Source organism: Phodopus roborovskii, unplaced genomic scaffold (assembly GCF_943737965.1).
Source record: "Phodopus roborovskii unplaced genomic scaffold, PHOROB, whole genome shotgun sequence".
Classification (NCBI taxonomy): Eukaryota; Metazoa; Chordata; class Mammalia; order Rodentia; family Cricetidae; genus Phodopus; species Phodopus roborovskii.
In genome coordinates, this window is record NW_026126541.1 from 7,274,668 (window position 1) to 7,301,899 (window position 27,232).

General features: G+C 39.2%; 1 protein-coding gene across 1 annotated transcript in view; it reads right to left on the reverse strand.

Moving 5' to 3' along the window:
• Window positions 1-988: 988 nt before the first annotated feature.
• Smc3 (structural maintenance of chromosomes 3) overlaps window positions 989-27,232 on the reverse strand; it is a 38,685-nt gene continuing 12,441 nt past the window's right edge. Inside the window, exons 5-28 of the mRNA XM_051199631.1 lie at window positions 26,531-26,602; window positions 26,105-26,184; window positions 25,798-25,876; window positions 22,632-22,749; window positions 21,536-21,711; window positions 20,696-20,776; window positions 20,129-20,293; window positions 19,769-19,890; window positions 17,576-17,789; window positions 17,265-17,368; window positions 17,066-17,165; window positions 16,297-16,457; window positions 15,826-15,967; window positions 13,687-13,837; window positions 11,591-11,745; window positions 9,955-10,104; window positions 9,286-9,444; window positions 7,338-7,445; window positions 6,742-6,850; window positions 4,655-5,115; window positions 4,198-4,389; window positions 3,879-4,056; window positions 1,892-1,998; window positions 989-1,381 (exon numbers count right to left, since the gene is read on the reverse strand). Coding sequence (XP_051055588.1) covers window positions 1,310-1,381; window positions 1,892-1,998; window positions 3,879-4,056; window positions 4,198-4,389; window positions 4,655-5,115; window positions 6,742-6,850; window positions 7,338-7,445; window positions 9,286-9,444; window positions 9,955-10,104; window positions 11,591-11,745; window positions 13,687-13,837; window positions 15,826-15,967; window positions 16,297-16,457; window positions 17,066-17,165; window positions 17,265-17,368; window positions 17,576-17,789; window positions 19,769-19,890; window positions 20,129-20,293; window positions 20,696-20,776; window positions 21,536-21,711; window positions 22,632-22,749; window positions 25,798-25,876; window positions 26,105-26,184; window positions 26,531-26,602 — 3,456 coding nt within the window. The 3' untranslated portion in view covers window positions 989-1,309. The remainder of the gene's footprint in view (window positions 1,382-1,891; window positions 1,999-3,878; window positions 4,057-4,197; window positions 4,390-4,654; window positions 5,116-6,741; window positions 6,851-7,337; window positions 7,446-9,285; window positions 9,445-9,954; window positions 10,105-11,590; window positions 11,746-13,686; window positions 13,838-15,825; window positions 15,968-16,296; window positions 16,458-17,065; window positions 17,166-17,264; window positions 17,369-17,575; window positions 17,790-19,768; window positions 19,891-20,128; window positions 20,294-20,695; window positions 20,777-21,535; window positions 21,712-22,631; window positions 22,750-25,797; window positions 25,877-26,104; window positions 26,185-26,530; window positions 26,603-27,232) is intronic.

Here is a 27,232-nt window from a genome sequence, read left to right on the forward strand (position 1 = left end):
TCATCAGCTCACATCCAGTTTAAAATTACAGAAATGACTATGCACAGTCTGTTGAGTATACTGAACATGCTGAATTGCACATAGGCACACATGGGTAAATTCTACAGACATATGAATAGCGAAACCCTTTAAAGTCAAAATGCCCTAGAGACCTCATGGGGAATGTTGCTTCAGGGACAGTCTTACTTTTGTGTGGTACTATAGGGACTGAGCCCAGGGCACTAAGCTACTTCCACTGGCCACTTAAAAATATCTCTTTAAACAGTCCTGACTTATCCAGGAAACAAGGAAATTACATGACTCATTTTTGGACTCAGCATTCTGAACTTCACTTTAAACTGTTTAAATATACTATCATATGAAATTTACAATATCCAAAGGGAGTGGCTGGAGAGATGGCTCAGTGACTAAGAGCACTCACTGGCTGCTCTTCCTGTGGTCCTAAGTTCAGTTTATAGCACCTAAGTAGAAACTCACAAATGTCAGTAACTAGTCTTAGGAGATCTGATACCCTCTTCTGGATCTATGGACAAACAGACAGAAATGTTCAAAGGACTAATATACTGAGTGTAAAGAAGGATGTTTAGCAACCTTTAAAGAAACTCAGCAATCCCGGACAAGCAAGATGGGTGGGACAGCGCTCCCTTAAGGCTGTGACTGGACGTGGGAGGCAGAGGCAGGCAGATAAAACCAGCTTGTTCTACAAGAGCTAGTTCCAGGACAGGCTCCAAGGCTACAGAGGGAAACCCTATCTTAAAAAAAAGATTGTGACTGGACTGGCCCAAGGAAAGACCCCAGCAGTGTGACACTTTGAAAAGTTCACAATAGATTAAAACCTGCAGCCAGAATTGAAAACTCAGTGATGGATGACAGAATATGGAACTGTATTTTTCAATCCTCTATTACTTGTAAGCAACACTTTCTTATACAAAATATGCACTTAATGTTTCTAACCATTACAATGACAAATAGCCACATTTACACTAAATTAGTCACAAACCAATTATTTAATAGAAGCTATAAAAAGTATAACATAAAATAATTTGGAATAATATTTAGAGTATCTCAAAAGATTTAAAATAGGAGAACACTTTACAAAAAGCTGTGTAGGAAATAAAATTCCTGGACTATACGTAGAAATGTAACATTACAGGGGAGGTTATAAAATACAAAGACAAGTATAAAAGGACTGTGTATTCTAAATCCGAAAACTCAATAATAACCAATTATTTAGTTTTTAAATTTACAGTTCTTGTGTATGAAGACATTATTATACACATCTCCCAAGGCAGCAGGCAGTTTCTTTCAATTAACCATGTGTGGTATCATCTTCTACAAAATCTTTGGCCATCTCTGCTGTAATCACATCAATATGACTAACCTGAAGAACAATAAATTTAAAGTCTGTTAGATCTTAAAGGAATGTACCAGTATTTGTACTGCATAGGTAGTATCTAATATATACAGCTACCACCCACAAAACTTTCATTTTTTACATACCACGTCAAGTAATTCTGAAGCTCCAGCTGTTGGAAGTCTTTATTAACCCTGTCTATTCAATGTGGAAGAATAAAAAACAATCTACAGCCTGGCATAACGTCAGCACCCTAACCCTAGCACTCAGGAGGAAGAGGCAAGATTGGCAGTTGAGGGCAGTCTGGGCTATCTCAATTGTTGTTTGGGGGATGCACTCAGCCACCCACATCCTCACCTAACGAAAATCAAGGTAAAAAATGGTGTGAGGGCTCAAGAGAAAGTTTTTCTTTTTTTAAGAAGACGTCATCATTTAAACAATGATTTTCTAACTCTTTCACTAATGTAACATAAAACCAAAATAAAACATATAATACAATTAAAAAATATATACGAACCTAATACAAAATAAAATTACCTTATTTCTGAACTTTACACCATAGAATTTGTCAGCTGACTCAAGTAGTTCAGGCCTAAACGTAGTAGTAATAAACTGGGCATGCACAGCTAGTTCCATGATCATATCTGTGAAAACAAGGGATAAATTAATAAACCTCTTTACTCACACCTGAAGTTTAAAAAGCAACTATTTTTATTCCTAAAATTAAAATCTGCTAAAGCAGCCTATGATATTTTTGGTCTGCAAAACTTACCAATTTAACTTTTCACAAGTAGGAAAGAAATCTTTAATTAGCCAGGTGTAGTGGCCCATGTCTTTAATCCCAGCAGTGGAGAGGCAGAGGCAGGTAAATCTCTGAGTTCAAAGTCACCCTAGTCTACAGACTAAGTCCAGAACTACACAGAGAGAGAACCTTGTCTCAAAACAACAACAAAAAATCCTTCCGTCCTAGTTAGTTCTGTCTTACAGCCACAGAATATAATGTCTGTACTGACTATAAAGACACTTCTAACCCAGTATGGTGATATTATAATCACAGCATGTGGGAGGAAGCAGGAGGACCAGAAGTTATCCTACATGACACTGTCTCAAACGGGGAAAAACTGAGAACAGGTTTTTAACATATTAACGTCAGAGCCAATCATTTTCTCATATACACACAAAATCAAATGCTAAGTACAACTCTCCTGTTATTCCATCTGAAAGTTTACAACTCTAAATAAAAAACTAAGCTCATGACAAGCACTACTTTCTGAACATCTTTTGTGTGTGTGTGTGTGCACGCAGTTTTACCTGCAGGCACACATATGCAGCATGTGTATAATCAGCATTGTCCCTTGGAAGTCAAAAGAGGGTGTTTGGACCCCCTGAAACTGGAATTATGGATGGGAGTCAGCATATGGGTGCTTGGAATCAAACCCAGATCTGCAAGAGCAGCCAATGCTCTCAACTGCTAAACCATCTCCATAACCACAAGTACTACCCTTAATCGGTGGGGGGGGGGGGGGGGGGGGGCCGGGGACCACGGGGGACGGGACCACAACACTTAAGGCTTTTGTATAAAAATTTCATTGAAGGATTTTCAATTAAGTGAAAGAATTACATCTGTTTCTCAAAAGGAACCTATGAAAACAGCCTAATACCTCATACTATTAAGACTGTTCAGAGTAAATACTGTCTACCCGAATACTTCAGGTAACAAGCCATTAAGAGAGGGCTAAGCTAGCATTATTATTATCTTTAAGATGTTTCTTGAGACAGTGTTCAATGCATTCCAGGGTGGCCATGAACTTGATACAAAGTTTAGGCTGGTTTTGAATTCCCGATCCTTCTGCCTCCATGTCCTTAATGCTAGGGAAACAGAAAAGGGCCACCTTGCCCAGTGCATGAATTATCAGGTATCAAGACCAAGACTTTGTACTTGCTGGCTACGTGCTCCATCCCAGCTCCATCCCCACCCAGCCAGTTCTTAGGCCAGTGTCTTTCTGACACTCTCCCTAGCCTTCCACCCTGCTTTTCTTTCTCCTTCTCCCCCTTTAAAGATAAGGTCTCTCACTGAACCTGGAGCTCATGGTTTCTCCCCCCTTTAAAGATAAGGTCTCTCACTGAACCTGGAGCTCATGGTTTCTCCCCCCTTTAAAGATAAGGTCTCTCACTGAACCTGGAGCTCATGGTTTCTCCCCCCTTTAAAGATAAGGTCTCTCACTGAACCTGGAGCTCATGGTTTCTTCCCCTTTAAAGATAAGGTCTCTCACTGAACCTGGAGCTCATGGTTTCTCCCCTTTAAAGATAAGGTCTCTCACTGAACCTGGAGCTCATGGTTTCTCCCCCTTTAAAGATAAGGTCTCTCACTGAACCTGGAGCTCATGGTTTTGGCTACACTGGGTGGCATTTATCCCCCAGGATCTTCATGTGTGCATTTTCTCCCACATGACTGCATGGTAGGAATGTGTCCCCATCTTATCAGGCACAGCAAGTTCTTACTGAATAGAAAATCAAACTGTACCCGACACAGCTTTTCTGTGCTGAGCATCCAATGCTTGGTCAATCTCATCAAACAAGTAAAAGGGAGCAGGGTCACACTTCTGGATGGCAAAAATCAGAGCAAGGGCCACCAGAGACTTCTGTCCGCCCGAAAGTTGTTGCATTTCCCGCATTTCACCTTGCTTTCCTGTAAATGATACCTAGGAGAACGCGAAGAGTGTTAATATCCTAACAGTGATGGTACCACCCCCCTCGAAAATAAGCGGCACATAAGCAATTGAGATCAAATAAAATACAAATACTACTCTGGTAACACGGGAAGACGGACTGGAGCGGCTCACCCTGATTCCAACGCCTGTGAACTGGTCGACTGACGGGACACTGCTCTGTGACCCAGAGCCTCTCTCACTTTCACCACCCCCTTCTCCTTCGTCCTGAGACTGGCTGCCCTCCACGTCGCCTTTCTTCATCACCAAAGTCGCTTTCCCACCAGGTACTAACTTCTGGAATACTTCACTGAAGTTCTTAGATACCTTCAAGAAAAAAAGTCAATTGAAATACAAATGTAGCTTAGGAATATTGTTTAAAAAACATGTAAAAGCAATCAGATGCATTTCTAAATCTTGACCAAAACAAGAGAATCCTCTCCAGCACTGCATACAACACTCCGGTCACTGTGTAGCAAAGCTACACACATACAACACACAGGTCACTGTGTGTTCCCGCATGTTAGATCCACCTTCAAGGAAAGAACTGACGCTTTTGTCTATTTGGGTTTTCATCACCAACAGAACATACCTGTTTGAAAGTTAACTGAATAGCTTCGTATTTTCGAAGTTCAAGTACATTCATTAATTCCATGATTGATTTGTAGCCCCTATCCAATTCTTCTTGTCGTTTTATCAACTTTTCTTTCTGCTCAGAGAAATTCACAAACTGATCTAACGCTTTTTTGTTAACATGACTGTACTTCTTCAACTCTGTGTTGCACTGTTCAAGTTTTCGAAACAACTGCTTGAGGCTCAGGGCCTGGTACTTTTCAAAGGCTTCCTGAGGGAGGGAGCCCAGCTCCCGGATCTTCTTCATGCACTCTTCCTTCTTCTTCAGCAGCATGCCTTGGCGGTTGGTCATCTTCTCCAGCTCTTTAGTGTCATGATTTATGGCATCCATGTGTTCTTTCTCCATATTTTTCCAGCGCTCCATACTTTTCTGGAGCTCTTTAATTCCAGCTTCTGTTTTGTCAATGGAATTATCCAAATCTAAGACAGAAGAAAAAGAAAACTAAGGATATTAAGACTCATTTTATAAGCAGAATGTTATCAGAGTAAAGACTTTAATGGTCAGATTTTCTAAAGCGGCACGCTGTAGGTTTTCTCAGGGTTTAAATTTACTGCGAAATTCACAAATCACCAAATTCCAGACAATTTTCTCCTGAGTTCTACCATGGGAAAATTTGTAGAATCATGTGTACACTGTATTGTGACTGACTTGAAGTAATGACAATTCCCTCCTTTAGACCATCACATTAGGAACTGACATGACTATGGAGCATGGCCTGGTAAGGACCTGGTGTTCACCTCTCCTCTCCATGTTAGTAATGCTCTTGAGAACATCAGCCAGAACATTTGATTATACGACGATGGCAACACAGAAAAGGGATTATGTTATTTAAAAAATGATTTATTTACTTTTACTTTATGTTTATTGGTGTTTTGCCTGCATGTATGTCTATGTGAAGATGTCAGATTCCTGCAACTGGAGTTATAGACAACTGTGAGATGCCATGTGGGTGCTGGGAAATGAACTCGGGTCCTCTGGAGGAGCAGCCGATGTTCTTAACCACCAAGCCATCTGTCTAGCTCCCAGGGTTACATCTTTTGTTAACAACATCTCTAACTGAAAGAACATGGAAGCACACACCTTAATCCCAGCACTGGAAAGGCAGAGACAGGCAAACCTCTGAGAATACTAGGTTGTCCTGATCTTCATAGCTCTATGCCAGCTAGGGCTACATGGTCAAGAATGTGCTTCAAAATCAAAACAAGCCTGGTGGAGATGGCGCATGCCTTCAATCCCAAGTGCTTGGAAGGCAGAGGCAGGAGGATCACTGAGGGTTGAAGGCCAGCATGCTCCTACAGAGCAAACTCCAGGGCAGCCAGGGCAACACAGAGAAACCCTACCTCAAAAACCAAACACATCCACCCGCCTCACCATGGGAGATGTCATTCTGTAAGTATGTGTCTCATACTGGTTAATGAATAAAGCACTGTTGGCCAATAGGAAAGCAAGATAGGCGGGACTAGGAGACAAGGAGGAAAGAGGAAGTAGGAAGGAGGTAAGAAGGAGTCAGCATGTAGAGACTGGAAAGAACAGAGGTCCGGGCCCATTCACCGGTAAGATGAGATCACGTGGAAATACTTAAGATTAATAGAAATGGGTTAGTAATTAAGACAGAGCTAGCGGATAAGAAACTAGTAACCGGCCAACAGCATTATATCAAATACAAAGTCTCTGTGTGTTAATTGGGGCTGGCGCTGGTGGTGGGACCAGCGGCAGGAAAAACCTTACTCGAAAACCCCCCCCCAAAAAAAAACTACCACCAAAGAAATGAAAATGAGTAAACAGACTAGCCAGATGACTCTTTATCCAATGAGTTCAATCCCCTGAAATCAACATGGTGAAGGAAAGACCCAACTGTCACAAGCATCCCCACTGTGCCCTGCTCACATACTACACATTTTACCTCTTTCCCCCAATAATAAAATGCAGAACATGTTACTAGTTTCATAAAACTCCCAGAATCATTTCAACAAAAGTTCCTCCCATATTTCATTTTGCAAAACAAATTAAACAAAATACTGAAAACATTTAAACCAAGTATTTACCTTCTGATCTTGCCATAGTATCTTTTACTCTTTTATTGATAGCTTCAAGTTCTGATGTTGTAGCAGTAAGAACAGTACCACCTTCTGTCTCTCTCAGTTCATTAAGTTCCTGCAACACACACATACACACACACACACACACACACACACACACAGAGTTTAATAAGATTAAACTTCAAAATAGAAATCGAGTTTACAATGTTATAATTATCTGTTTAAATGAACATTTAAGGAAGCAACTGTCTCATCTATGTGTATGTGTTATACCTGGACAGAATTGAAATAGTCATTAAAGAAGAAAAAACTAATGTAATTACTAGAGAAAGTGCTTAAGTACTAAGAAAGTGTACAGTAACCCTGAACATGTAAGCATGTAGAACATGACAAGATTGTAGTAATACGAAGTAGCACACTATCACACTTTACACTACAGAAAACTGGGAACAGAAAGGCTGAAAGACTCGCCCAAGTCACACACTAGGCGGCAGTGCTGAATTCCAACGTAAGGACCATACTCAGTGGGTCTTTTGATGACTAAACAACGCTTCCAACCAGTGCTCACTTATGATCAGCAAGGAGCTCAGAAAAGCAAGTACCTGTTCTACTTGGTCCAAGCGTTTCCTCAGATTCTCATTCAGGTAAGTCTCTACTCGAGTAATAATACCTTCTAGTTTAATTCTTTCATTTAGCAGCTGTCTGTTTTCCTAGAATGATAGAAGAAAAAAATTATGAAATGTGTCAAGAAATGCTAAGGGTCAGAGAGATGGCTCAGCAGGTAGGTAAAGACAGTGGCCACAAGGCCTAATAACTTATTTCAACCATGGAGCCCATCTATAAGTGGGGTAGACCATCAACTGCACAAAGTTGTCCTGTCTCCCACATGTGCATGTACCTGGCTGGCATGTACCCCTGCTGCAACAGCACACACACACACACGAACGATAAAATAGCCGTTAATGGAGGAAATGCACGAAGTCTGTTTTCCTATTGCTTGTATGCAAATGAGACGTGAAATCAAAAACAAGTTTAAAGTTACTGTGTCTGTTCCTAGTTGTTTTTTGTTGTTGTTTTTCAAGACTGGGTTTCTCTGTGTATCTTTGGCTATCCTGGAACTCACTCTGTAGGCTGGCCTTGAACTCAGAGATCTGCCTGCCCCTCCTATCACGAGTGCTGGGACTAAAGGAGTGTGGTAGCACACCCAACTCCTAGTTATTTTTTTTTATAAGACATGCTACCAAGAGAGCTGGAGAGGCTCAGCCTCTAAGAACACCAACACAGTGGTTCACAGCCATCTGTATCTCTAGGTCCAGGGGATGTGACTTCTTCTGGCCTCCAGGTCAGGCATTTCAGTGTATATACACACAAGCGTAACACTCATACACATTAAATAAGAATAAAAGACATGCTACCAAAACCAACTTTCTTACCCTTCTTTTTATCTTTTTGATTCAGTGATAATTGTTTATAACCATGTATTAAAATAAAAATCAAATGTCCTAGGCTATCAAAATGGCTCAGAGGACAGTTATTTGCTACCAAGACTACCAACCTGAGTTCCACTCCAGAATTCACATGGTGAAGAAAACCAATCCCTAGGATTGTCCTCTGACTTCCACATGTATGCATACACACACAACACACACACCCACACTCCCACAAATGAGTGGCCAGACTAGGCTACACGTGGAGAGCCTTTTAAGGAAAAAAAAAAAAACAAAACAAAACAAAAAACAAATGTAATTAAGACACTTCAAATGTCACACACAAAGTAGTCATACAACACAAAGGTGGTTCCATCAATGTATGTATGTGCATGCAAATACATGTAAGTGCATATAGAGAGTTAGCAGTATGACTGCAATGGTTAACATCATCCACCTGACTTTATGTCAGAAGGAGACAAGTCCCTAGGCACGCCTGCGAGACAGGAATTATCTCTTTTATAGTTATCTGAAGATCTACTCTGAATGTGAAAAGTACCATTCCATGGCCTGGGGATCTGAACTGCATAAAAAGCAAGCTCAACACAGGTATTCATTTCCCTCTGCTTCAAATGTAACCAGCTGCCTCAAGCCTCTGATGCCATGATAGATTTTACTATGCTGTGAGACAAAATAAACCCTTTCTCTGCAATGCCAATTTTGTTGGTACATTTTATTAAAAGTGACCACAGCATTTACTAATGATAAACATGCATTGAATAAGACAAATGTAAATGTATAATCCTAAAATATCCAGAGCAGTTTAGACAAACAAAACAAAACCTTATTTACATTCCTGGGTATTCAAAATCCATGACTGTTTTTTCTATTTTCTTAACATTCTTCTCTTTCAATTTATTTATTTTTTAGTTTTTCGAGGCAGGGGTTCTCTGTGTAGCCCAGGCTGTTTTGGAACTGGATCTGTAGACCAGGCTGTTGAGGCCTCCTGAGATTAAAGGTGTGCAGACCACCCCTACCGACATCAGATGCTTTCTTTCTTGCTGTATCTCTTGACTATAGCCAATTCTCAGGGTCTATTTGCTTCACTGTTAGGTGTACTTGCCTGCTGAAGTTGACGGATTTCATCATTCAGTGCATCTACTCTTTTCTGATCTTCTAGACTGAGTTGAGAAAGCAAATCAGTTCCTAGTTCTGCTTTCAGTGATTCTCTGGTAGACTCCATAGCATGCAGACTTGCTTCCAAGCTTTGTAAGCTACGTTGCTACATAAGATTATTATTTATTAATATTAGTCACATATAAATAGTAAAACACGGCAAACTATGTACATACTAAGTAAGCTAAACAACTATCAACTCAATTATCTAAGTACTATTATGTGTTGATAGACTTGTTAGGTTTATTGAACAATAGGTTTATTTTCCCTCTTAACGGTGCTGGATCTAGGGCCTCAATATCAACCCTGCTGGACAAGGCTCCATCACCAAGTAACTATACAAAGTTTGATAATTAGAGCTATGCAGTTACTTATAATGCAAAACTAAGAGGAGGGACAAATATTACATGGTTAAACTATGTAAAATCTTCAAACATATCCATAAGATCAAAAATTGACAAAATATTTTGAATAATATAATTAAGGGACCATATTTTTTGTCTTTCACTAGGTTGTCTTACTGCTACTGATATACAAAGCATGAAATCAGTGACGTCTGTACAACTGATGGTCCACAGCAAGTCTACACAAGCTGTAACAAAGCATACTTACGGACCTTGGGCATAAAGGTCTTCTCTGACTGCTGCCTCTTCTCTTTTAGCATCTTCATCTCTGATAATATGCTGTCTCTGGATGCTTTAAATTTTCTTTGCTGAGTCTCTATCTGCTGCATTTGGTTCATCAACTGATCAATTTCATTATTAATCCATATACAAGGCTAAGGAAAATCCTTTTACAGTTGTAAATATATCATATACTCTATATTCCCTTCAGTTCTTACATCATCATGCATCCTCTCCTTTACCCCTAAGTAATTTCCCCAAATTTATGGACCACCACAATGCTGAACTCAACACTATGGCTAAAAATATTGCCATAAAAGAAGTTTATACATTATACATTCTATTCTAAAATATGCATATTTATTATACTTATACTTGAATAAAATAAAATGTAGGAATTATTAAAGTAGGCTAAGTAAAATTAAGTAATAGCATATATATGTGTGAACACATACACTTAAATATTTTACTTTCTTTCCAAAAAATATGTAAAACTATGTATAATTTATTATGCTGAAGGCACTGCTTTGAGGGGTCAGGTATGAATAGTAACCTTGCCTAATATAAAACAATTAAATCTAAACAGACTGCAGCTTGGGCTGTCAACACCTCTCTTTGCACATGTGTGCATGGGTGTAAGAGTGGACATGCACACATGTGGGGAAGACCAGAGGTTAGCATTTGCTGTCTTCTTTTCTTTCTCCATTCCTTTTTTGTTTTTGAGAAAGGGTTTCTGTGTAGCTTTATAGACCAGGCTGGCCTCGATCTCACAGAGATCCACCTGCCTCTGCCTCCCCAGTGAGAGACCATTTCTTCATGAGTCTGTAAAGCACTGGTAGGTTAACCTTGCTGGCCAGCACACTGGTAGGATCTAGCTGTCCCCATCCTCCTCCAGGTACTAGGGTTCAGAAAGCACTAGCACACCCACTTTTCACACAGGAGCTTGGGATCCGAACCCAGGTCTTCAAGCACTGTACCCACTGAGCCAGCACACAGCATACAGCCTCCTCTCCTGAATTCTTCCTCGCATTCTGTCCCAATGCCTTCCCACACTTAAGCAGCTAAAGTACCACACACATCCCTGCAGGACCTAAGCCAAAACATTTGCCTTTTTCTGTACGTTGTTTCAACTGCAAACTAGCAAGTTAAAACAAAATTTCAGTTCAGATCTGGATACCTGTTGTCATTACCTCTATTGAAACTAAATCTGTACAAAATTCTGTCAACAATAAGCATTTTCTAGTTCTTACATACTGGACGTCTATCTAATTATTACTGATGCCTCCTACAGACCTAGAAATACTAGCAAGGTCTTCCTTCTATTTCCTCTTTGCCTGACAACCTTAAATTTTATTACTCTTCAAGTTCTATTTCCTCAAAGCACTCACTAGTATCAGCTACTTAACAGTAAAACAAAAATCAGTATTACTTTAAAATTTTTTTCTTAGTCCTCAGAAGTTAAACAAGCTCTTAATGCTTAAATAAAAACTAAAATGAAAAGTGCAATCCCCCCCATGCAATATTTAAAACAAAACAAAATAAAACCCCACCTAACACACAGACTTGTATGCTGCAATTAAAACGCAGTTCTTTCTCTGCAGTATCCTGTTAAGCACAAAACAAAAAGATATTTTCAATGTTTCTGCGCAGGTTTTCATTGAGCTTTGCTTCAAGTTCACCCAGCTCCTCTTCTGCTTTTCTGACATCTTTCTGTAACTCAAGTCGAGACTTTCTTGTATCGTAATAACCTCCAGTCAGAGCACCTCGATGGCTGACTTGATCACCTGTGAACAAAACATAAGAGTTATTCTATATAGTAGCCTTCTTATGCACAGTAAACTGACTTCCATCCATCCATCCATCCATCCATCCATCCATCCATCCATCCATCCACCCATCCATCCATCCTTGAGTGATAGAGTCTCACTAAGCAGTCCTGGCTGTCCTAGGACTATAGATGTCAACCATGCCTGCCTAAAATTCAGAGATCCACCTGCCTCTCCTGAGAGCTGGGATTAAGTGTGTACCATCACAACTAGGGAATGAGTCCTACAAAAAACCTCACATATTATTTACTACAAAGAAATAAAGAATCTTTAGCTGACAGACATGCTAATGATCAACTTTAACATCACTAATATTGGGACACATTATCTGATGCATTAAGAAACAAACACCACTTAGAGTAGTCATAACAAGAATGTTAAACCAGAATCTTTTGAGGAATAGATATGACAAATCCAAAGAATAGAAAAGTTTCCCAAAGTCAGTCTCTAGGAAAGGGAGAGGGTAACTGGTATAGTAGTGCACACATTTAATCCCAATTTTGGAAGGCAGAGTCAGGAGAATTTGTTGAGTTCAAAGCCATCCTGATCTACACAATGAGTTCTGGGACAGTCAAAATTATAGTGTGTGTAATCACTGTGCGTGTCATCAACATCAGCCCCACCCCACCAAAACGGGAGTAGGACAAGAAGCACTGTCTTTTAACATTCAAACTTTTAGGTGTGACAATATACTAACTGGAGAATGTCCATTTTAAGAGACATTCAGTAAATTCTAGGATGAAATAATGTTTACAGATTATTATTTTCTTTTTGTTTGTTTTGTTTTTTCAAGTCAGGGTTTCTGTGTGTAACAGCTCTGGCTGTGCTGGAACCAGGCTGACCTCAAACACAGAGATTCACCTGCCTCTGCCTGTCTTGTGCTGGGGTTAAAGGTGTGCACCACCACTGCCCAGTTACTGCTCATTTTTATACAGGTGGTATGACAACAATGTGGGTATGTTGCTTTGAGGAATTATACAAAAATGAGGACAGTAAACCTACATTATTAAAAAATTATTATCCTGTATTATACAGTTAATCAAATTATATTTGAGTGGGGGAAAGTTTGTTATTACCCTTGGAAGAAAATGTAGTATTATTAACATCCATGACTCCCTCATAAGAAAACAGCTTTTTCTTATGTTAATTACATTTACAAGTATTATTTACACGAAACTGTAAATTTCTGAAATATTGGTAGTTAGCTGGGTGTAGTGGTATGCCTTTAATTCCAGCACTTGGGAGGCAGACACTGGTAGATCTCTCTGGGCTGGAGGCCAGCCTGGTCTACATTACGAATTCCAGGCTGTCCACAGATGCACAGCTGAGATAGTTTTCAAACAAAAAAATTAGACCTACTACTATTATTTTAAAGAATCATGTTAAAAACTGTTTTGATAACTATCCTAATAAACGGGTTTTTAAATGTTTTTTTCTTATTTATTTATTTATTTATTTATTTATTTATTTATTTCAAGACAGGGTTTCTATGTAGACCTGTCCTAAAACTCACTCTGTAGACCAGGTTGGCCTTGAACTCACAGAGACCTGCTTGTTTCTGCCGGGATTCATGGCGTGCACAACCACCCAACCATTGTTTTCATTTCTAAAATACGTTCCATTGGCTTAATTGTTCAACAGCCAAAGGAGCACGTGGTGCCAGAGACCAAACATTTACACTTAACATGTGTAGTGAGATAGGGTCTATGTAGGGTCTATGCTTTTATTTAAACCATTTTATAAACTGATGAAACTGATGTGAATTTTCAAACAGTCTTAAAATATGACTGAAGCCTTCAATGTACTCACCAATAAATACGCTTACAGCCCAAATGACACATTACACACCCCCCGTTAAAGTTCCATTAAAGTATGTTAAAGTTAATTACTATTACAAACCTTCCAAAGTAATACAATCCATAGTGAAAGCACGAGCCAGCTGAGTGGAAACTTCCATGCTCCTACAGATGAGTGTTTTCCCAAACACATGTTTGAAAGCTTTGTCAAACCTGGGGTTGTACCTCAGTTTACTGATCATAGGAATAGCATCCTACAATGAACATTGTTAGGAAAAATACTGTGACACAGTTGATTAAATACTGTAGAATTATTAATATTATCTATTTCTTTATGAAATAAAAACTAATACAAGTAGCCTTATATTACAAATTACTGGTTTTTATACAGAAGACATTAGAAAGAAAATTATTGTACTGAACTAGCCTAGAAACTCTGGCCCTGTAGCCAAAGGTTTAACAACTGGTTATTGTGAAGAGCAGCTATAAGCTGACCTGACTGACCAAGAAAAGTTAATCACTAGTTCTGCCACCAGGAGATGTTTACTTAACTTATCTAGTTAGGACTACTATGTGTTCAACTGTAGCAACAGCTCCTTTCTTATAAAGCTGTAAAGGATAAATGAGCTAATATATATAAGTGACATATAAGGTAAAACTACAAAACTAGTTATTTCTTCAGTGATCTAATTAGATATGACAGACATCTAAATTAGATATTCAGAAAAACACTTTTCCAGATATTTATTTTCCATGCCAGGAGAATGGCTCAGTGGGTAAAGGGTTTTCCTGCAAGCATGAGGACCTGAATTCAGACCCCAGCACCCATACAAAAAGTCAGACATGGCAACACACATGGGTAACCCCAGCACTGGGGATGTGGGAGGCTGGAGAGATTGGATAGGTAGATCCCTAGAGCTTACAGACTAGTCAATATAGCCAAATAGTGAGGGCTAGGCTTGGTACAGTGACCCTTCTCAAAGATTATGGTGGAAAGGGATAAGAGGACATTTTCTGGCAGCCACCTTACCTAAACACACATACACATCATTTTCATTTTTTTATTTCCTAAAGTCAGAACAGGACTTTTTAATAATTACAGAGAGAACATCAAGGTAACCACCATACATCACAAGAAGTCACTTCTAACCCCACAGCAGTTGCCGTGTGGTTACCTACTGAAGGTGATCACTACTCAATTATGCTAGCTTCTGTCTCTCTGGCCGGTTACATTAATTAGGTCACTCTTTACTGTACAGACAGAGCCACACACATCCATTCTCTTTCTGTCATGGTGAGGACTAAACCCAGAGCATCTTTCTTCCAGTGAACCTCTCCCTCTGTATAGTACTTGTGTGCATGTACCTGTTTAGACATGCCACAACACGCATGTAGAGGTCAGAGTAATTTAAGGCTCAGTGTTCTCCTCCACTAAGTGGGTTCCAGGGATCAGACCTGGATGCTCAGACTTAGCAGTACATGCCTTTCACCCACCAAGTCACCTTCCCAGCTTTGTTTCATTCATGTCATAATCTGTGAGCCTCAGGTTTCCTCCCCAGAGCTTCAAAGGTGAAACTGGTATATTGGAAAAAGTCAATACTCTACTTAAATCACTGATCATTCTATTATAGGTTCAGCTTTACTCCTAGAGCATAACAGCTTGTTAAACAATCAACATTCTGAGATCAAATATCTCAAAGCAATTTAACATTTCCAACGCTGGTAATCCTTTTAAAGTGTATATACCGAGTAAACAAAAATAGACACTTAGTTTAAACGGTTTTTAAAAACATATCCAAAGCCAGGCGGTGGTGGCACATGCCTTTAATCCCAGCACCAGGGAGGCAGAGGCAAGCGGATTTCTCTGAGTTCACGGCCAGCCTGGTCTTCAGAGCGAGTTCCAGGACAGCTATGGCCAATACACAGAGAAACCCTGCCTTGAAATCAAAAGAAAACAAACCCCTTTGCAAAATGCATACCCAGAAAACCTCAACATATTCTTTTTATATGACACATTTCTTGAGAATTCTTCCCCAATTCTGTCACTCTGATGACAAACACATATCAATGATTTGTTTCATTACTTGGCTGTGACCTCTCTCTTATCAATCCATCCCAACACTAACTACACTCCATGCAAAGAAAGTGTGTCTACTTTACAGATCAGTGAATCCAATGTAAAATACCCAACCACCAAAACACATTAAGCAGATGTTATAATAAACAGCTCAGCAAGACTCACGTTTGTTTCAGGATAGGCAGTGTCCCTCACGTCTAACTTGTTAAGAGGCAAGAAAGTCACCTCTCCAGGAAGATTCATTTTATTGAACTCCATTAAGATCTTCGTGCTGACTTCATCTGAATCAACAATGTGATAGAATAACCTACGTAAACAGAGTAAGACAAATGCATAGAACAGTTAAGAATAACAGTTAAGGATCACACATTTCACATTTCTCTATGTGATCTAAGCAACTTGTCTGCAGAAAAAACTCAGAATATTCCAATGAACTGGTCAGCCCCGAAAGGGTAAAGTTCTAGAAACAAGTATCTAGCATCGACCTTCTTTAATTAGAAAGTTAAACACAGAACTAAGGATAAACAGGTAATGGAAGACATACTGTACTACAAAACTGTCTTTAGACTGCTCTCATTTCTTCATCGTTAAAACAACAACAAAACCCAGAAAACAAAAACAAACCCAAAGCCTCACCTGTTACCAGCAGTGACCTCCACACAAGTATAGAAAGCTGGCTCACACTCAAAATTATTCATTACAATGCCATGGTAGCCATTTTGAACATGTTGGTTTATTCCTTTTCGACGAAAATGTTCTAGCACTTTGTTTATGCTGTCTATTCCATTTAAAATGGCCTGTAAAACAATTAGTGAAAAATATTAGCATCACCAATGACTCCCGCTGGCAAGAATGAGCCTATGCCGCCAGGCACTGGTAGTGCTCAATCCCAGCACTAGGGAGGCAGCGGCAAGTGGATCTCTGTGAGTTTGAGACCAGCCTGATCTACAGAGTGAGCTCTAGGAAAGGCTCCAAAGCCAGAGAGAAACCCTGCCTCAAAAAACCAACAAAAAAAGGAAAGGAAAAAAAAAAAAAGAAAAGAAAAGAAAAAGAGCCTTAGATATAATCATCTAGCCTATCATCCACTTGAAAGAGAGTAACTATATTTAACACTATTATGGCTTCTAAGATGCTAGAGTTATCAACGACCAAAACTGCTTTCATTAATAAGTAGTGAACCAGGTATGATGGCACACACTTGTGATACCAGCACTCACCGAGCTGAGCAGGACTATGAGTTTGAGCCTGAGCTACATAGGAGTCCTTATAATTCAATCAGAGAAAAGTGAAACGAAACCTGCCTACACAACCTCACTTCTTCCTACTTATGAGAGATCTCTTTCCTGCTTGGAACCCAGGCTGTACATTCTGATGGACAGCCCAGGAAACGAGAAGCCCCGCCTACCTTTCCTGTTGCTGCTCTAAGAAGTTGCTGCTTCTTTTCCAGATCCTCTCTCTTAGCAGCAAGTGCTTGCTGCTCTGCATTCTCCTCTCTCCACAGGTAGCTAATCAGTAAGAATGAGATGTGAACAGTATTTAATTAAGAGAAAAATACTGAAACCAAAAAAGACCATGTAAAAATTACAGCATCTCAGTCTACTAACTTCCTTTCACTTTGTAGCTCATCTTTCTTATTTTTTACTTCATAATATTTTCTGTCCAGTTCTTCAACTCGAGCTTTGACTTCATTGAGATCCTGATCCAGTTTCTATGGGGAAAAAATTATCAATTTAATCCATAACAACAAAAAGCAGACATATATATTTACATATATTTATATTGCAGGCCAACATAAGTATGTCCAATTTATTATATATTGATTATACATAAATGAAGCTACTAAAAACCCAGTCTGAGCTGCAGAATAAAACACCATCTCAAAGAAACTAAACCAAAAAAGCAAAATTGTTCTTACATTATACTGCTCCAGATTTTTTTCTTTATTTGCCTCAGTATCCTCCAAATCCTTATGTATAGCAGCAATCTGTCTCTTTTTGTCATTAATAGCCTGATCTAAAGACTTCAGCTCCTTTTTAATCCACTTGTCTCTTTCCTCTTTCGATGTAAACTGGCTTCCTCGACCCTGTTTTGCATAAAGGTCAGTTCTTTCTTGGGTAGCTTGAGCCAATCTACATTAGACAGAAGAGAATAAGAAATAAATAATGGTAATCATCAATCCTACAGAAACTATCCTGTAAGAATTACATTGAAGGGAATTAGGGGCTGGTGAGATGGCTCAGGACCCGTATGGTAGAAACACTCTTAAACATCCCACAATGAAATAAACGGGGAGGGGATAAAGTGCTAAAAATAACTGCTTGATAATAAAGCTCCCTGTGCTACCTGCTTTTACATTATGTAACACCAAATGAACTTTGATATCATAATTAAAAGTCAAGTAGACTAATCCCTTCATAAGGATTCTATGCAGACCCAAGGTCTGGGTTGGTTACTAAACCTAGACACTGCTACTGTCCACCTCAGAAACTTTCAAACATGTTCTAACTATATTTAACTGATATATGAACTTTCAACTACACAGCAAAACACCCTAAAGAATATGTTCTGATTACATAAAATACCTCTATAAAACAAGGGGAGACCCTCATACAATGATGGGCAAAGAATATAAACACCTGGCTACTAATATAAATACAAGTGATATCCGAATGTTAAGGGGAAACAGCTGGAAAGAAATTCAACCTGAGTGGAATAGCACCTACAAGGCATGTAAGAAAAAACACAAAATACACTAGCTCACAAGGAATAAGTGAACACTGAAATCTAGATAAATACTAAAATGTTTCGAAGTTAAAACAGCACTGAATGAGAAAAAAATTTCAAAATGAAACATGTTATTTACATCTGGCATGGTGGCATGTACCTTGTGATTCAAGCTAAACTGTAGGCTGAGCAATTCAAGCCAGCCTCAGACTACAAGAGTTCCAGGCCTCACCATCAAGTCTCAAAAAGATGCTGCCTGGATTTTTTTGATGTTGTTATCTTAACTAAGTTATCTAACCTCTCAGAACTAAATTGGGGACACAGCTCATTTGGCAGAGATCCTTGCCTAACACGCAGACCCTGGGTTCATTCCTAGGACCCACATAAATATGGGCAAGGTTTTGCACACATGGTGCAGATGCCTGTAACTCCAGCACTTGCTAAGTATGGTGAGTAGGACGAGAAGTTCAAGGTTCCTTTAAGCTACATAATGAGTTGAAGGCTACCCTGGGCTTTAGGAGATCCTGTCTCAAACAAACAAAAGTATAATCTCTTGGAACCTCAGGGGTTTTTTGTTTTGTTTTTAGTTTAAAGCAGACAGTGGCAGCTAACAGGAGATGGCTGAGTGAGAAGAGACTCTTGCTGACAAACCTAGTAACATCAGCTTCATTGCAACCCACATGGCAGGAGAAAACCAATTTAAATGGTCTTCTGACCTCCACCTGCTCCATGGCACAACCCTCACACAAAAAAGACCAAAGTCGGAACCAGATGGTGCAAGCCTTTAATTCCAGCACTGAGGAGGCGGAGGCAGATAGGCTAGCTAGAGCTGTAAAGTAAGACTGTCTTCCTAAAACAAAAGATATGTCCAATCTCCTAGGGCTTTTGAGTAGTAGTTCTCTAGACCTTATAGGGACAAAAGCACCATGGATGTGATGGCCCATAGAAATTAGCCTTATAAAGTGAGATCCAATCTCAAAAACCAAAAACAGCATTGCTTACATGAAATGGGTCTACGATTTTTGCCTAATAATTACGCTAGTACCTTCTTAACCCACAGCTATGTATGTTCTATAGAAGGCCAGGCAGGCAAATACAGGAGCTTAGCAACACGAGCCCCACTTGGCTTGTGCACCTAGCAACCTGTTGGCAACCCGGGACCCCCTGCAAAGAGCTGCATTATGACCCACTTCAAACAATGGAAGTAAGTCATTCCCCTTAGCAACCTCTTGGTAACTACCTGTCTGTGTTCAAACATGTTATTTCTGCTTTGCTCTAGATAAAATAATATTTTGAACAAAGGACCAAGAACTGGAACCACCCAGACATCGATAATTGTTAACAACTATGCAGCAAGGTTAATGGTTGATGAAAATTCCCAGACCTAGCAATTCCTCGCTCTTCTTTTTCTTTTACGCTGTTGAATTTAGGTTCTGTCTCTGCCAGTTCTTTCTGCTTTTCTTCTATTTTTTCAAGCAGCTTCTGCCTCTCTTTTAGTAAACGTTTCTGTAAATAAAGCAAGTACAATGCAATCTGCTTAATTTATGCATTAGCAAAAAATAAATTTCCTCGTAAAAGTAATTCAATTACACAACTGAACTAATTAATAATAAAAAGAGCACTTGCTAAGCTGATACTTAAGTACAAATCAAATGTGGCAACCCTTCTACAACCATTTAACCAGCACAGGAAGGCCATCTTCTACAGTGTGGCTCATCAACACATCTTTCATTCACCTACTTACCCGCTGTTCGCTATTGCCTGCAAGCTCATCTTGTAGATCCTTGGCTTTAAGTTCCAACTTGGTCCTTTGCTTAATCTGTTCTTGTCTTTCCGCACTAAGCTGCTCTTTTTCTTCTTTCATAGCAGAAATTTTTGTTTTCAGTTCTCTAACCTGGCGCTCAATATCCTAACCAGAAAGAGAAAATGGGTGGGAAACAGGTACAACGGAAGGACCGTGACGCCACCACCCACCCACTCTTTACAAAACATCTGTGGGCCTGCAAGCACACGCACTTCAAGAGTGTACCTGACACAGAGCACTACTGGGCAGGGCCAGGGGACACTGTCTGGACTCGGGGGGTATCTCCTTTCACTTTTATTTGGGTCCTAGGGATGGAGCTCAGGCTGCTGGCTTGAGGCTTACACACCACTTTGCAGACTCCATCTTTCTCTTTCATTTAAAACTTAACACAATTACTTTCCAATAGCCATCCACTGTCATTCCCCTTTATGGTTACCACCCCACAATTCTGGTACAGAAAGTTTGCAACGATGAAAACATAAATCTGAAGTTTATTTATAATCTTACCTCCATTTTATCTCTCGCATCCTGTTGGGCATCTCTCAATTGTCTAGATTTCTCTCCACTTGTTTCTCGCTTAGCAGAAAGCTGAAAAACAAAACAAACTACTATTTCTAACTCATTTTTTAACAGTTAAAAATTATTTTGCTTTCAGCTTTGTAAGCTTTCTTGTATTTTCATAGCCACGTCCTTGTTTAGGTTGGCAAAGTTTCCTTCTATGATGTGACAGACTCTGATGGTTCCCCATGGGAGGCTTCGCCCTCTCTGAGGAGTGGATGAGGGATGAAGTGAGGAGAGAGTGGGGGGAGTGGGCAAAAGGGAGGGACGCAGAAAGGACTGGGATTGATAAAATAAGATTGTTTTTAAAATAAAAAAATAAATAAAAAATTTTGCAATTGCCAAAAAACCCATAAAATTAGCTTAAAATTTTAAAGAAAAATTCTTTTATGTTTTCCTTGTAATAGAAAACAAGGATAATCTAAAATAAATTTTTGTATAAAGTACAAGTCTTATTTTACAAAATATATTCTAAAATGTGATGAAAAATATCTGGTCTGACATAACCATTTACTGTACTTTAGATACAATGAGAGCTCTAAACATTTCCTTTTTAGTAACCTGAAGGAAATCAGTAACCAATGAATCTATTACCTTTTGGCCTGGCATAGAGGCTAATTCCTGTAATTCCAATACTTGGTACTCACAACTAGCCAGGGTCTTAAAGTAAAACTGTCTCCTGCACAAGTAAAAGGTTTCCATCTTTACGTTCCTATTTAAAATCACTAAAGGTAAATACAGGAGTTCCTATGCCCATAAAGCGGAGTAACTTTGCTGTAGAGGCCTTACCTCGTCCAGTTTGGCCCGAGTCTCGTTGAGCTCCTGGTTGTAGATGGTGTACTCTAGGGCTCGCCTCATTTTATCCCACTTCTGATACTGAGCCAGCTCTTCTTTTTCCTCCTCGAGAGTGTGTAGCCGCTCTTCAATGTATTTTAACAACTCATTGATTTTTTCCCGTTTGCCCTCTTCAACATAAAAAAACAAAACAATGGAAGGAAGACGGTCGTGAATAGTTGTCATGGGATATCACTTCTCAAATATGAATTAAAATTACCCCCTAGAAGTATAACATTATTTCGTTGGCATCATGTGCTAATGAAATCTAAGATGTAAAAATGACAAGTTTGTTTTTTGTTTTTTGTTTTTTTTTTGTTTTTTAAATGAGAAGCACTGGAGAACAAACTTACACATTAACAGTCACTCTGACAGGAGTAAAGGACCTCAGTGCACTTTCTTTTCTTACCAGGGTGCTGCCCCACAACATTAAAAAAAAAAAAGAAATTATCACCAGCATTACTGATCTGAAGTTTTTATCATTAGGGCACTGCATGCTGCTACCATACAATGAATACTTACTATAATCTGGGCATGACATTACCTTAACTGCCATAATCTACAAAACAGGGTTTGTAGACAGAAGTCTTGGAACCAAAAACATCAAGTTTAAAGTCATGTCAGTTTACTGACTTAGAATTGTCTCTAAGCTATTATATGGTATGATGTAGCATTTGAAAAGAGGAAAATATCTTAGTAAAGTTAAAATTCTACATCTACTTCTTTCTGAACAATTTAGAAATCTGTAACAACAGATACTCCTGTACCCGGAGGGGAGGGAAGAGCTCACCGGTTTACTGGTGAGACTTCTGAGGAAGCTAGAGTCAAAAGCTGGTTGACTTGCAAAGTCAACCTTCAAACAAACCCTCCTTTATTCACAGATGAAATAGTAGAAACCTCAACCTTTAAACTACCTCAAACTCATTTTCCCTCTACTCAATATATGCAGGAAAATCACCATCGAATGTATTTCTGAGGCCAGACAACACCTTTAACTGTTACTAACACAACAAGAAAGTAACTGACAGGAGTTAGAACACATTCCTCTTACCCGTTTCCTTCATTAGAGAGATGCTCTCCTCTTTACGTTCATCATACACTCTAGTGCCAGCTACTTCTCTCAACAGCTTTAATCGCTGAGAATCTGGCGCTGTTGCCATTTGGTTGATCTAGAATTGCGTAAAAAACAGTAATTATTATTAAATATTGACTACTCAAGAATAAGGACTTAAAACTTTTAGGTTTTCCTTTATTGTTCAGCTTCTCGAGACAGGTTCCCTTTATATAGCCCTGGCTGTCCTGGAACTCATTATATAGACCAGCCCAGCCTCCAACCTGAGATCTACCTGCCTCTGCCTTCTGGGTGCTGGTATTAAAGGTGTGCACTATCATGCCTGGCTCTTTTTTTCTTTAAGAACCAGTCTCACTATGTAGCTCAGGAGCTGGCCTCAAACATTCATTCAATCCTCCTGCCTCTGTTCCCTAAGTGCTAGGATTACTGAAGTGCACCACTATGCTTGGCTCTAAAAGGACTTCAAGCCAACATAATAAATATAGTAGACATACCTACCATTTCTCTTTTGGTGCATATTCAAGTATGTATAGTTGCACATATGAACACATGCCTGTGAAGTCAAACATCTATTCTTTAAGAGTTGTTCACCTTGTCTGAGACAGCCCCGGGAATCCGCCTATCTCTCTCTCTCCAGTACTGTTATCACAATAAGCCACTGCACTGGGCATTTCACATGGGTGCGAGAGACCAACAAACACACGGGTCCTACTTACACAGCAGGCACCTTACCAACAGTTTTCTCTCAGCCCCTATAACCAACACTTCTCTGTCTCCTTTATCTACAAGCCTCTTTTATGAGTATCACTATCTTATAAAACAAATACTTCCATTCTTTTCCCTTAGGCAATATAATAAATGTATAAAACATGAACACCACTGTCAAAGTGGTTTTTTTTTTCAATTTTTATTTTATGAGCATCAATGTTTTGCCCGCGTGAATGTACTTGTGAGGGTACAGGGTTCCCTAAAACTGAGATTACAGACAGCCATGAGTTGCCATGTGGGTGCTGAGAATTGAACACAGGTCCTCTGGAGGGGCAACCATTGCTCTTAACCACTGAACCATCTCTCCAGCCCCAGAAGAAATTTTCAATAAGGGGAAACCACTACAGGCTCTTAAAAAACTATTCAGGTCTATTTCACGTGTATATGTGGATTCAGATGTCAGGTGTTGGATTCCCTGAAACAGGGTTACAGTTGGCTGTGAGACACCATGTGGGTTCTAGGAATCAACCAGAATCATCTGTAAGAGCAGTCAGCACTCATAACAACTGGAGCCATCTCTCCATCCCCATCAGATACTTTTAAAGGCTATATTAAAATTATAACAAGAGAGTATGGCAAGATGACTCAGTGGATACAAGTGCTTGTGGTACACACCTGTCAATCTTAATTTGATCCCCAGAACCCATATAGAGGTAGAAAACAAGAACTACAAAGTTGTTCTCCGACCTCCAAATGTAAGTTGTAGCACCTGAATCCATTCACACAATAATTTTAAACTATAAAAAATATCAAACAATACTCTAGGATAATAAGATTTGGGGGGGGGAATCTACTGAAGGATAAGTTCTGAGATGAAAATTATATGAGGAAGCAGCAAAATAATCAGCCAGAGTTTACAGTCTAGCCGATTTAAAAAACTCAAGGGACGGGCTGGAAAGATGGCTGTTCTTCCAAAGGTCCTGAGTTCAAATCCCAGTAACCACATAGTGGCTCACAACCATCTGTAATAAGATCTCATACCCTTTTCTGGCATGCAGACAAAACACTGTAGACATAATAAATAAATCTTTAAAAAGAAAACAAACTCAAAGGAAAATGGTATGTAGTATTATGGTGTTATGAGCAGGTTTTCCCTGCTGGCCTGCCTGGTCCCACCACCATGCCAGCCCCAAATAACACACAGAGACACTGTATTTGATATAAAGCTGTTGGCCTGTTATTGGCTAGCTCTGTCTGATGGGAGATGTCATTCTGTATATGTTTCTCATATTGGTTAATAATAAAGCACTGTTGGCCAATAGGAAAGAAAGATAGGAGGGACTAGGAGACAAGGAGGAAATAGGAAGTAGTAAGGAGGAGTCAAGATGGAGAGTCAGGAGAGAACAGAACCGCCATTCCTCTGCTCTCGGTAAGACCACGTGGAAATACACAGAAATGGGCTAATAATTAAGACAGAGCTAGCTGATAAGAAACTAGCACCTGGCCAACAGCATTATATCAAATACAGAGTCTCTGTGCATTATTTGGGGCTGACGCGGCGGCGGGACAAGACCAGCAGCAGCAGGCGGAAAAAACTGTACTCGTTACATCTGTCTTAAGTATTAACCCATTTCTATTCATCTAAGTACTTCCAAGTGGTCTCATCTTAACGGGAGAGGCGCTGGCGTTCATCTCTCTTAATCCTCCATCTTGGATCTCCTCCCTACCACTTCCTCTCTCCTCCTTGTCTCCTCGCCCCACCTATATTGCTTTCCTATTGGCCAACAGTGCTTTATTCATTAACCAATAAGAGAAATATATTTATAGAATGACACTCCCATCATTATGGCATGCTCCTTGCAATGCAAGCTTTTTAAATTAAATGAAATATTACTTTGGGGAAGTAATATTTTTTCAAATGTAATTTTTCTTCTTTTCTCGTGTTGTTTTTTGAGACGGGATTTCTCAGTATAACAAAACTACCTGCCTCTACCTCACAAGTGCGGGGATTAAAGGCATGAGCTATTATTGCTCTGCTATAAGTATAATTTTTATAGAAGTTATGTAATAGTCTCAGATATGATTACTGTAACTTCTAAGAGCCAATGTTTTCCAATAAATTCTTACTAGGCCACTAACAATCCACTGACTTATTTCTTTCAATATAAACCTAGTGCCTAGTGATGGCATAAGCCTGTAATTATAGCACTAGGGAGTCAAAGGCAGTTAGTCTGTTAGTCTAAGTCCAGAGAGACTGGTCTACATAGTGAGTTCTGGGACAGCCAGGGCTTTCTATAAAAACAAACAAACAAAAATTACCCAAATGTATTTGGCACTTCATAACCCTGAAAAACTAACTTCAATGTAAAATAATCATTCAGGAGAAGCTGATACAAGAAAAATAATTTCTACAAGAAAGTACATACAATTGTTTTACCTTTCCTTGTTTAACAATGTAATAGGGATTACTTCGGGAAAATCCAGCACTTTCAAGAAGATTCATCACATCATTTTTCCTGTTAATAAACAATGAAAGTTAGATAATTTTAAAGCAACCATCAATAAGCAAATTAGCAATGAGTAACACAGCATTAGGAACTACAGATTAGAAACGGAAGCACCTCCCGAGAAACCAAGGATTGTATGGTTCAGACTGAAAGCTGATCGCTGAGGATCGGAGAGTTATCTCCTTGTGTTTTTTGTGAACCTGTAACCAAACTGTAAACATAGAGACAAATGCTTACGTGACCATCTTCTTATCTAGGAAATACTGATCTTTTTTTGCACCAATAACTCTTCGAAGTGAAACTTCCTCTTTATCAATCTTTAAAAAAAAAAACACACATAAAACAAAAGCCGAAAGACAGTCAAGCAGACAACTTTTTAGATAAGTCCATTTTAAAATCTTTGATCACAACTATATTAGAATTTCAACGACCTCTCTCAAGATGATACTATGAATATTTAGGAAAATTTTTTCTTATAATTGCTTTACATAATCCTTTGTTTACTAGAGTGGTCACTGAATTTAGACAAAATCCATAGACACACTATTTACTTTAGCATGAACCCAATTATAAATCTTCAGTGCTTTTAATTTTAAGTATTGAAGAATTAGTTATTACATAAAATTCCCAACATTATTATTGAAAGAATTAACTATCACTTACTGGTAACCGGTTGTCTGAATTATCAAAAATGATTTCCACAAAAGCAGAAATAACACGAGGACCTGTACCCTCCTGCAACATGGAAAAAAATGGGGCATTTGTAACTTAAATGGTATTTTATAATGCTTAAACCGACTGTAAAGTCTAGCACAGACAGGCCCGATGGTGCACACCTGTAATCTCAGCTCCTGACAAACTGACTTTTAGTTCAACACCAGTCCTACACAGGAAGACCCCTTCATCAAGACAAGTACTCCCCCACAACACATACAAAGCTCACTGCATAACAAGCCTGACTCAATGGAGAAAGACTTCCACAACACTTGAATGCCAAGTAGGAACGGCTTTGAATCAGAATAATGAAACTTCTTTATGAAATTATTTTTATTCTGAATAACCACCATATGAAAAATATCAAAATAAAATATTGTTATGGTTCAGATATGAAGTATCCCTACCAAAAGACTCATACTGAAGTTCGGGCCTTCATGGGGCCACTGCGTTAGGGTTAGTGTAGTGGGATCCCTCTTTGACGGCTATACTACAGCCTAGGCCTCTGACTGTGTTGTTGTATTTCTGAGATAGTATCTCACTATGTAACCTGGCTGGCCTCCAGCTCAGAGACCCATGTTATCTTTGTTCCCCAAGTGCTGGAATTAAAGGTGTGTGACTCAATGTTTACCTGTTTCTTGTCCACCATGA